The sequence below is a fragment of the Myxocyprinus asiaticus genome, chromosome 29, assembly GCF_019703515.2.
Source record: "Myxocyprinus asiaticus isolate MX2 ecotype Aquarium Trade chromosome 29, UBuf_Myxa_2, whole genome shotgun sequence".
NCBI lineage: Eukaryota > Metazoa > Chordata > Actinopteri > Cypriniformes > Catostomidae > Myxocyprinus > Myxocyprinus asiaticus.
In genome coordinates this window covers 38,727,060-38,738,511 of record NC_059372.1, presented here as the reverse complement: position 1 = coordinate 38,738,511, position 11,452 = coordinate 38,727,060, and the positions used below count along the sequence as shown (strand labels likewise).

Here is an 11,452-nt window from a genome sequence, read left to right as displayed (position 1 = left end):
TTCCAGAACCAGACCTTTGCACTCTATTGTGAATATAGTCACTCCACTGTGCGTCTTGCCTAACAACGCCCTTAAGCTGTGAATATATTCACAATATTACACAGCCTCTTGTACCATATGGCTTAATTTTCATTTGCAGTCTGTAGTTTGCGACAATGCATTTTGTCGTACTACATTAGGAGTGCAATATTCTATTGTATTATTATTATTACATAATTACATGTAAAACATTGATGCCATCTCATAAAAATCACAAGTCACTCTCTCATTGACTTTATTGGTTTATAAGAATTTTTGTATTAACAATTTTTATTGATTCCATTCATAAAATAAATAAACATAACATAAAATACAGAATCAAATTATATACATTAAGCCCCTCCCCCCGAACACGATACTTTTTAAATGTCTATCCCCTATATTAATGACCGCCCCATTGCCTAAGATACAGAGTCTGGGGCAAAATGAAAATTGAGTGTCCAATACATCACACATAAAACTCTGAACCCTTAAACAAAATTCTTGGATCTTAACACACCACCAAAAACATGGGTTGTGTCTTCATCTTCTGATTGGCATCGCCAGCAGGTGGGTGTGTCTTTAAGACCAAGCCTATACAATCTAGAGGGGGTCCAATAGAATTGATGTAAAATGTTAAATTGCATAAGGCGCACCCTTGCATCTCTAGATGTAGACTTGATGTTTTTTAGAATCCTAGCCCACACTCCCTCCTCCAATACCAAGTTTAGACCTTTCTCCCATAATCTCTTGAGAAATTGAAGCTCCATCCCCCAGACTCTGAATTAGCAGGGAGTATTACACTGATGCCTCATGACCTTTTCCAAAAGCAGTAATCACTACCTCCAGAGTATCTGCTGCTTTAGTGGGGTGTATGCTACTCCCAAAAATAGTACAGAGCAGGTGGCGCAGCTGTAAATACCTAAAGAATTGAGATCTGGGAATCCTAAAATGTTGAACCATATTTTCAAAGGATCTCAACACTCCACTCTCATATAGGTCACCGAGTGTATTAACCTCCCTCACAATCCACTCTGACAAGTAGAAAGGGGACTTATTACAGTTTTTCTCGATTGCTTAAACACTTTAACCAGGCTTTTGAACTAAAATGTCAAAACCATAACGCCATTTATCAAAAAGTACACCCATTTCCCTAAACTATAAACACTATTCCCCTGTTTTGACACACGAGTCAGATTTGTTGAACTGTCACTGCAAAACTCTACACACAAATCCCTTCATTTCTCATTGCCTACACCATGTGGTCATTTAGAAAGCACTAGCATTCAATATTGTTCACTCAAGTCAGCACAGCTTGAGCTCAGTTAGCACACAATTACCCAGGTGGAAACACTAAGAGTCAAAATTGATCAGACACCAATCAGAACCTTCAATAGATAGATAAAAGGGCCCGAGTCAGTTCATTCAGTTTTGGAACAATGGATCCAGAGAGACGTGAAGGAAGAGGTCGAGGACACTGGAGAGGAGGAGGAGGAGGAAGAGCAGTAGGGAGTGGAGGAGGAGGAACATAATTGGCCATCGGGCTATTGTGAATGTCCCTGGCCAGCGAGGAGGGAATGTCACTATGTGCACGGCCATCAGCCAATGAGGGGTACTCCACCGACATGCCATTCTTGGACCCTATAACACTATGCTCCTCCTTGGTTTCCTTGATGGTCTAAGAGAGCGTGTGTTCCAGCTTGACCAGAGAGAGCCAGCACAACCAGAGCAGCCACGCTACATTGTTGTTTGGGATAACGTCAGCTTCCATCATGCTGCTCTGGTTCGTGACTGGTTTACCAATAACCCGAGGTTTTCCGACATCATTCTGCCTGCATACTCTCCCTTTCTAAACCCGATAGAGGAGTTTTATTTGGCATGGCAGTGGAAAGTGTATGACCAAGAAGCTCACATCTGTGTTCACCTCCTCCCGGCCACGGAAGAAGCCTGCCTAGTCATTTCAGTTGATGCGTGCCAGGGGTGGATCAGGCATGCAAGAGGATTTTACCCCCACTGTCTGGCTAGGGCCAATATAGCCTGTGATGTTGACGAGATTCTCTGGCCTGTCCCAGACCAAAGACGGGATGCTGGGGCAGAATAATTTTGTTGTTGTTTGGTGTACTGTACTTTACATTAAGGAATAAAAAAATATGCAAATGTATACATTTGTTGTGTCTTTTGTTGTGTTCATCATGTGAAAAGGTTTTTGAGGGGGAGAACCACAAGCAACATAACTTATTACAGGTTTTTGTAGTATTGTTTTGAATTTATCTCACCAGTGTGTAAGGCTATGTTGTAGTGTGTGTGTTTTTGAGGGCTTGTGTGTCATGTCTGAGGGCAAAGTTTGGTTTTTCAGCAAGATTGAATGGTTTTGAGTGGAGAGCTTCATTTTGACCTGAAAATAGGAAGTTTGGGGAATTGGGTGAAAAGTTCTGGATTTGTGTTTAGAGTTTTGAGAAAATAGGCATAATTTCAAGTAATGTGTTTAAGCAATCGAGTAAAACTGTAATACATAATTTTGGGTTCAGCCATATGCTCGAGGCAACATTTAAATAAATGTCTGAATTAAACACTCTGGACACTTTTGTCCATACCACATGCAAATGCGAGATAACAGGGTGTGACTTAACTTCTCTGATTAGTTTAATAGAAAAGCTTTGCAATGGCAAAATAGGGGCAAGAACTTCCTGTTCAATACAAAACCAGGGAGGGGCTCTTTCAGGTGGAAGCGACCAATGAGCCAAATGTCTGAGACTGAATGCGTAATAAAACAAAATCTTGGGTAGGCCTAGCCCACCTTTGTCAATCGGCCTATGTAACTTACCATTCCCAAAGAAGGACTTCACTATGCAATCAAATTGCTTGAAATAAGAGAGGGGGACATCTACACGGAGAGACTGTAGCAGGTATTTGAATTTTAATAACATTAACCTTCCCAATCATAGATAAATGTGATGAAGCCCACCTGCCCACATCGCTCAAAAACCTTTTTATTAAAGGGTCAAAATTAACTCTAACTAAATCAGACAAATTTGCTGAAAACACAAAAAGTGCAAAAGCGACCTTCCGTTGATGTAAGAGTTTCTTGCATTCCTTGAAATCGATCATGTTTCTCTCTTGCCGAATTCGCAAAGTCTGGGAACAAGAAAATGCTTTGTTTCTTTCAAGAAAGCCTTCTTTTACTCCTCACTTCACGTAACACGAGATCTTTATCGGATGATCTCAGAAATTTGGCCAGAATTAATCTGGGCCTGTCTCCCTCAGCGGATCGCCAAGCCGGAACCCTATGAGCTTGCTCGATTTCCAGCTTATGGCCTGTTATGTCGAGCAGACTTGGAAAAAGCCCATCCAGGAATTTCACCATATCCCGACCTTCTTCATTCTCAGGAATTCCAACAATTTGGAAATTATTCCGCCAGTTACAGTTTTCCATGTCCTCCAACTTCTCCCAGACGCGCTCCAAATCCACCTTGGTCGCTAGCAGATTAGCAGCTAATTCCCTCTACGATGACTCCAGATAATCGATCCGTTTCTCGACATCCCCCACTCTTGTAACTACCTCAGTATATTTCGTCTCCATGGCCGTGATCGATCGACGTATTGCAGCAAGATCCTCCAAGTCAGCACAACAGCCTTCATCAGCATTGCCGACATGTTCAACAATTCTCGCCGAATTTCCTTCACTTCACCGGCCAAATCGGCTCCCGGGCTTGTGGCCTGTTGCTCGGGGGCGTCAGCTTGAGCATGTAAGTGTCTTTTAATGTCTCCAGAGCCCGAGCATTTTGAACAGTTAAAGATCAGGATGTATCGAATCTCACTGGTTTATGACATAAGTATTAAAACCAGCAAAGTGCACAGAGCTCGCCGCTCACACGTCCGAAACTCACATGGCGTCACGTGATTCCCGGTTTATAAGAATTATTTAAAGTGTAAAGAGACATTCTGTAAGGTTATAAACAGAGCTTTAACTCAAAAGTAATATCAGTGTCTCTAATATGTCAATAAAAGGACAAGATACACCACATGACAGCACTGATAAATGACGAGTTGATGGCTGACCTGTCCTCATCTGCTGTTTTCAGTGGTCTGCATCTGAACAGCCGGCCACAGCACCAAACACTTCTACAGTCTCTGATGTGTGTGGAGATGCACATTCTGCCGGGAACCTGCCACAAGAAACAGCAAATAAATACTTTACCAAACACCAGTACATTGCAATTGATGAATGTGAAGTAGACCTATAACAATAAAGTTAGACCTACAAAAGTTCCCAAAAGCCTGAAGACTTTATTTGGTTATTCCAGTGGAAAAGGGAATCATATGCACAAAATAATGTCTATTGAACTATTTGTCAGTGCTAAACAGAACTGATACAGTTCACATGGGGTCTAATTAAAGTTTAAAATAAAGTAGCATTTGCAACTACATTATTATTTTCTCAAAGTTGCAGTTTTTTGGTAATCCAAATACATAATCTTGGCGTAATGTCTTACGGTTACATTATTTGTTTGCCCTTTTTTATCAAACCAAAAAGCAATATTATCCAAATCAGCAGCAAGCATGTTGCGAAGTAAGCACAAATTTTCAATCTCACCTGTCGTGTGAAGAACCGCAGCTGTATGAAGGACTGTAGGCCCCTTCACTCAAGGGAGCGTCTGGTATTTCACCATCAGTCAGGCCCACGGCTAAATTATTCTGCCAATTTCCCCCTCCACTGGCAGTAGATGACACTAGTGCGGAAGAGAGGTGTGATATATTAAGTGTAACCTAAAATACATTGGATAAATAACACTAGCCAGACAATATAACACAGGGCAAGAGCGAATTGACAACAAATCAATAACTTAGTTCTCAGTGGTCTCATTTCCACCGTGCAATTTTCTAAAAACAAAGAAAAATATTCTTGTAGTTCTTTAAAATTCCTGTCAGCTTATGGAGTTTGGATGTAAGGCCTGTTTCATCTACAGTGCATCAGAAATGCACATTAACGTTGCATAGTATTTTTGCTGCTCATAAGCAAAATATGGAGTAAATGCATTTATGAACACAAACTTTCACAATATGGGCTTTTATGAAGAAATATTAAATAAACTACTCTGTCAGGCAAGTTATAAATTTTTACTGACCCTAAAGTCATTCCAAACTTGCATGCTGTTATTGTTTCTTTGAAGCACAAAAGTAAAGATATTTAAAGAATCTTTACTTTGAATGGGAGCCGTGGGGACTTTAATGGTCCAATGTTTCCAATTTTGATTCTTCTTAACAATTCTGGTTCCATTCACATATGTTTAAATACTTTTGTGCAAGAAATATTTGGAAATAAGAAATGCAATTCCTATTGAATTTACTGTCCTCAGCAGCCTGATACCGAAAGATGACAGGCTGATTTGAATAGAGACTTCATTTAAAAGTTAAAGGAGCAATATGTAATATATTTACTGTACTAAAGCATAAAATTATCATAATATGTTATCAGAGATTTAGGAAACATGCTAAGTTGAAATATTGGCTTCTCCGAAAACAATGCTAAGCCAGTATATTCTACTTTGAAATGTCTGTTCCGGGCCAGAATTTCTGTTTGTGTTTTGGCCTGTGTGATCCCGCCCACTGCACATTTCCCAATAGTATTTCGACACCCCGGGTTTGACAGATTTAAAACAAGTTAGCGGGCAAACACAGCACGCTGCAGCCATGGAAGCCAGCAATACATCTAGCTAACAAAATCCACATGAGCTGGTTTATAATTTGCAAACAATAAAAACATTGCAAACGTATACATTAGCTGATCAACTTACAGTGTAAGGCTCGTCGCTTGCCATTGTCAGTTTGCTCGTTCCTGTTGCGTGTCCTCAACCTGGCAACCTGCATGAGTTTCGAGTCTGGGGAGGAGGGGGCGGGGGAGACATCTCTCTCCAATAATTTGAATTTGGACTCCAGTACCCATTTTAAAACGCTTGATATCAGTGTTACATTTTGCTCCTTTAAATGAATAACTTTTTAATTAATATATTTTATTCAACTACAAAACCTAATTACAACAAAATTCAATGTTTATCTTCTACACACTGTGATATAAACAACTAGTCAGTAATTACTCTGATTTAAGACTCACGAGTTGGACACAGTGAAATTAATGACTTGCAGTTTAGTAACTTTTGTATTCCGTAAAAAGAACCGGATAATAAAAGTAATTCATTTAGAGGGTAGCATTGTATGTTTTTATTTTGAAAATAAAATGAAGAAAAAAAACGCTCATAAGAGTAATTTGTTTGGGAATCAGAATACACTGGTAACACCTTATGTTTTGCGTTATAGATTCAAAAGAACTGGCTGCTAAGAGTCATTCGCTCAGGACTCACTGATCACGCTGTATTTTTCGTGCTTGAGATTCAAAAGAACCGGCTCAAAAGAATCATTCAATCAAGAAATAGACTGCACTGGTCGCACTCTATGTTTTGCGGTGTAGATTTAAAAGAAATGGCTCTTAAGAGTCATTTGCTCAGGAATCAGACAACATTGATCGCGCTATATGCTTCAATCTGGAGATTCAAAAGAACCGACTCATATGAGTCATTTAATCAGGAATTAAACTACACTGGCACTGTCTGTTTTGTGGCGAACAATCAAAAGGACCGACTATTAAGAGACATCCGCCTGGGAATCGGACTACACTGATCGTGCTGTATGTTTTACACAGTAGATTCAAAAGGACCAGCTAATTAGAGTCATTAATTCAGAATTAGAGTACACTGGTCGCACTGTATGTTTTCTGCTGTAGATTCAAAAGAACCAGCACATAAGAGTCATTCAATCAGGAATTAGACTACACTGGTCGCACTGCATGTTTTGTGGTGAAGATTCAATAGAATCGACTCTTAAGAGTCATTCGCCATGTCTCGCTGTATGTTTCGCACTGTAGACTCAAAAGAACCAGCACATTAGAGTCACTCATTCTGAATCAGACTACACTGGTCGGGCTGTATGTTTCACACTGTAGATTCAAAAGAACCAGCTCAAAACAGTCATTAAATCAGGAATCAGACTATACTAGTCGCGCTGTATGTTTCGCACTGTAGAGTAACTACGGTCTGAGTAACTGTAGTTACCTGATGAGAATGAGTTGGTTCTGCTGGAATGGCTGAAGGGTGCGGGGAGGGTCTGGTAGCCCAGGCTGTGCTGTGAACCTCGGTCATATTTGTAGGTATAAACCAGCTGATATCCACCTGGGTCCCTGTTCCCAGCGCTACGATTGTACCATCCCTTTAGGTGCTCTGCCACCAAAGCCTTATACATGTTCTTCGTTAGCACATCATTCAAGGGTCCCTGCCTTCCTCTTGGAGGCCTTACTGTTGCGTAAGGGTTCTGCGACAAATTATCTGACCCCTCCATCCCATAATGTCTATTCCGGCTACGCCCATGGTAACCATGCGCTGGATAAGAGGGATTGATATTATAATGACCCTCAAGTTCACTCTCGTAAACGTAAGCTCCGTTCGAACAAGGCTCATAGTCAAACGCGGGATATCCTGTAACGTAGTACGCATTCGGGCCGTAGTGATTCTGCTGGTAGCCATAACAACTGGAGTTTTGAGGGACCAGGTTGGGCATACTGCCTGTGTTGCCATAGATCTCCACTTTGCGATTGAGGCGATAGTCGTGGGGCGAGTCCAGTGTGCGGTAGGGGGGTGTGGCCGAACGTGGGGGACAGTAGTCCATACTTGACATGCTGGTATAGGATGAGCAGCCATCCAGCACCTCAGTGCTGTTGCTACGGCGAGAAGGAGACAGCGGGAAGACAGACTTGTTTGGACAGTGAGAGTGGAGAAGTTGCGACTGAGATTCTAAACTCCCGCTGCGGTGCCGGAAACCTCGGATGTGACTTTCTGACCTGTAAGACACAAATTAACATCAACACATCTTAGTGTTTATAGTGCAAGAGAGTAGGCTGCATAAATTAAACTACTTAGAAATATACATTAAACTATTAGTTCAACATGCCTGGGAGGAACCCACAGATTTTTGTGCATTTTATGGAATATCTGCAGAATTCCACCGATTGGATTTGAGAATACTACACTCTTATTCTACATAGTCTCATTACAAAAAGTGGGTACATTTTTGAAAAAGTGATAAACATTACATTGTGTATGTATCGTTTCCTTCGGAGACAAAGCACATGCTTATCATGTTCAACTAAAAAGAGAAGCCTAATTTTTGGGGCAACAGGAAGTGGTGTAGTTCTGAAAATGTACTGTAATAACCATTTAGACTTTGGCTTCGTGAAAAAAAATATCGGAACAAAATCAACTGGTTATTAACTGGTTACCAACATTAAAAAATAACATTTTCAATCTGGAACAATTGAAAGGAACTTCGTTCCTGTTTTCGGTTACGTTCTGCAAAAATAAATAAAAGATTCTCGTTCCTTGGAATGTTTTCAGTCCCTGGTAAAAGCATCAGAAAATGTCATGCTCTTCTCTGAGGTTTAATTTTGGACTTACATTTTTAAATACACAAAGGGGTAGGTCTGGTAAAATATGTATTAATGATTATAAATGAACTAGAATTATCTTTAAAATTAACTAGAATGAAAATCTTTCTAGTAAGTCAGTCCACTGGCAGCCATCTTTGGAACGTTCTCAGGAGGATATTTCCAGTCATGCCAGTGCAGCTCCTATCTGCTTGAATGGTGAAAGACCGAAATCTCCAAAACGGTTGGTCAAGATTACGATCAAAGAACATATTTCAAATCAGCAGTAAAATCTGACAACACTGGTATCATAAAATGTGCTTCTTAACCTCAGATTACGCTTGTATAGCTAATGCGCATGCGCGTTTTCGAGTTGATTGACAGGCGATGTCTGTATCTAAAAGGTGATTGGCTCTTTTACCTGTAAGGCGGGACTTTCTTTCTACTTCCGTTGACCATTCCAATTTTTCCCATTCATTTGAATAGAAGTGGCCCGTCACAGCTAAATAGTCTTGGCTAGAATTTGGAGCTATACAGTATACTGCTTTTTAACCTTATAAGTGTATAGCCTAGTCTCAAACTTAATTTTGGAACCACTTAGTGGACATTTCAACTGGAAACTGAAATAAATACTACATTGATAGTTTTAAAACTTTGGCAAAAATGAAGCTATATTCCCATTTGGTAATGAGACCAGGTTGCTCTTATCAGCAGATGAAAGTTTCATGAAGTTAGCTAAATGTTTTAATAAACACACAAGGGACAGGGGATGGTTAGGCATTTCACAATGGTTTTCATTGTGGTCACAGTTTTGAGAACGTATTGCAAACTAAGAAACCAATTATTTAAATTTCAAAATTCTGTTTAATTTCCGCAAAACTCTGAATTCCTTTCAGTGCTGAATGACTTACCTGAGTTGGCTGCTGCTGTAGGCATTACGGGGCATGACAGGGGTTTGGGGTAAACTGAGGGGATTCCTCTGCATTCCTGTTAAGGTTTTACATGGACTGCTTTGTGCAGAAAACACCTCTCGAGGAGTGTAGTACTGTCCTGACCCCTGACCCTCATGATCTAATCTGAACTCAAACAGAGAGAGACTGTTTATGAAACAGCAGAGATGCTAAGCAATGGCTAAGTCAAGAGGTCACATGGGTCATGTATTTGACAAAATTAAAGGATAGAAATTATATAATATTTTCTATAAAGCAAATGAAGCCTATTAATTTACTATTCATTGTGCCAGTATTCTCATGACAATTAAGCACACCCCTTCCCCCATGCAAACAAATCTCATTTTGTACCTTAATCTTTATAAATACTTCACAATGGAAATAATATACAGAATACATTTTCATATTACAGTAATGGTATTTTTTTTTTTTTTTCACAAAAAAATCTTTATGTAAATATAGGGCAAATTTTCTGTCCCTTTAGGTGATTTTTAAAAAAATTATATAATCATAATATATACACTGATGAGCCAAAACATTATGACCACTCACAGGTGAAGCAAATAATGTTGATCATCTCCTAACAAGGCCACATGTCAAGATCTGTGTAGATTAGATGGTTAGCGAACAATCAGTTCTCGTAGTCAATGTGTTGAATGCAGAGAAATGGGCAGGAGTAAAGACCTGAGCGACTTTGATGACTGGGTCAGAGCATCTCTGAAATGGCAAGGCTTGTGGTGCTCCCGGTTAGCAGTGGTGAGTACCCACCGACAGTGGTCTGAGGAGGGACAAACCACAAACCACTGATGCGCGAGGGCAATGAAGGCAATCCTGTCTGGTCCGAACCGTCATAAGGTCTACTGTGTCACAGAAAATGTTAATTCTGGTTATGGGAGGAATGTGTCACAACACACAGTGCATCACACCCTGCTGCGTATGGTGCTGTGTTGCTGCAGACCGGTCAGAGTGCCCATGATGACCCCTGACCACCGTTGAAAGCCCCTATAATGTGCACGTGAGCGTCAGAACTGGACCTTGGAGCAGTGGAAGAAGGCTGCCTGGTCCCGTTTTCTTTTACATCACATGGACGGCCGTGTTCATGTGCGCCGTATACCTGTGGAAGTGATGGCACCAGGATGCACTGTGTGGAAGACGAAAAGCCGGTGGAGGCAGTGTGATGCTCTGGGCAATGTTTTGCTGGGAAACTCTGGGTCCAGCCATTCATGTGGATGTCAATTTGACACGTGCCACCTACCTAAACATCGTTGCAGACCAGGTACACTCCTTCATGGCAATGGTATTCCCTGATGGCAGTGGCCTCTTTCAGCAGGATAATGCACCCTACCACACTGCACACATTGTTGATTGAGGAACATGATGAAGAGTTCAAGGTGTTGCCCTGGCCTCCAAATTCCCCAGATCTCAATCCGATTGAGTATCTGTGGGATGTGCTAGACAAACAAGTCTGATCCACGGCGGCTCCACCTCGCAACTTACAGGACTTGAAGGATCTGTTGCTTATGTCTTGGAGCCAGATACCACAGGACACCTTCAGGGGTCTTGTAGAGTCCATACCCCTGCAGGCTGGCATTGTTTTGGCGGCACGCGGAGGACCAACAGCATATTAGGCAGGTGGTCATTATGTTTTGGCTCATCTGTGTGTGTGTCTGTATGTATATATATATATATATACAGTATATTATATTATGATTTTGTATCACTCTCAGCATTCACACCTGTTAAGAGGTTCATACCTGCTGTCTAGGTGTGTGACACTGGCTGAGGATCGTCTCACTGGGTCAAACTCCAAACCAGAAGAAGACAGAGGAGGAACAAGACACGGGGAGCACTGGACCGAGCGAGAACGTGGTCTCTGGCCACCATCAACCTCTGAAGAAACACAACAAGAGCATTTTTTGGGCTTTACTACATCGTTTCTCTGAGATATTTTGAGCTGCACATCCCATTCAATTGACAAATGAACTATTATTGATGTGTTAATGAACATGAATCC

At 41.0% G+C, this 11,452-nt stretch overlaps 1 protein-coding gene across 4 annotated transcripts in view; it reads right to left on the bottom strand.

Moving 5' to 3' along the window:
- LOC127420024 (FERM domain-containing protein 4B-like) overlaps positions 1 to 11,452 on the bottom strand; it is an 85,085-nt gene that overhangs the window by 3,388 nt on the left and 70,245 nt on the right. For 3 of the 4 annotated variants that reach the window (XM_051661943.1, XM_051661944.1, XM_051661941.1), the window contains exons 19-24: positions 11,193 to 11,328; positions 9,400 to 9,564; positions 7,125 to 7,906; positions 5,814 to 5,897; positions 4,613 to 4,748; positions 4,078 to 4,184 (exon numbers count right to left, since the gene is read on the bottom strand). In XM_051661943.1, the coding sequence (XP_051517903.1) occupies positions 4,097 to 4,184; positions 4,613 to 4,748; positions 5,814 to 5,897; positions 7,125 to 7,906; positions 9,400 to 9,564; positions 11,193 to 11,328 (1,391 nt within the window). In that variant the 3' untranslated portion in view covers positions 4,078 to 4,096. The remainder of the gene's footprint in view (positions 1 to 4,077; positions 4,185 to 4,612; positions 4,749 to 5,813; positions 5,898 to 7,124; positions 7,907 to 9,399; positions 9,565 to 11,192; positions 11,329 to 11,452) is intronic. The other variant, XM_051661942.1, reaches the window with a different exon arrangement.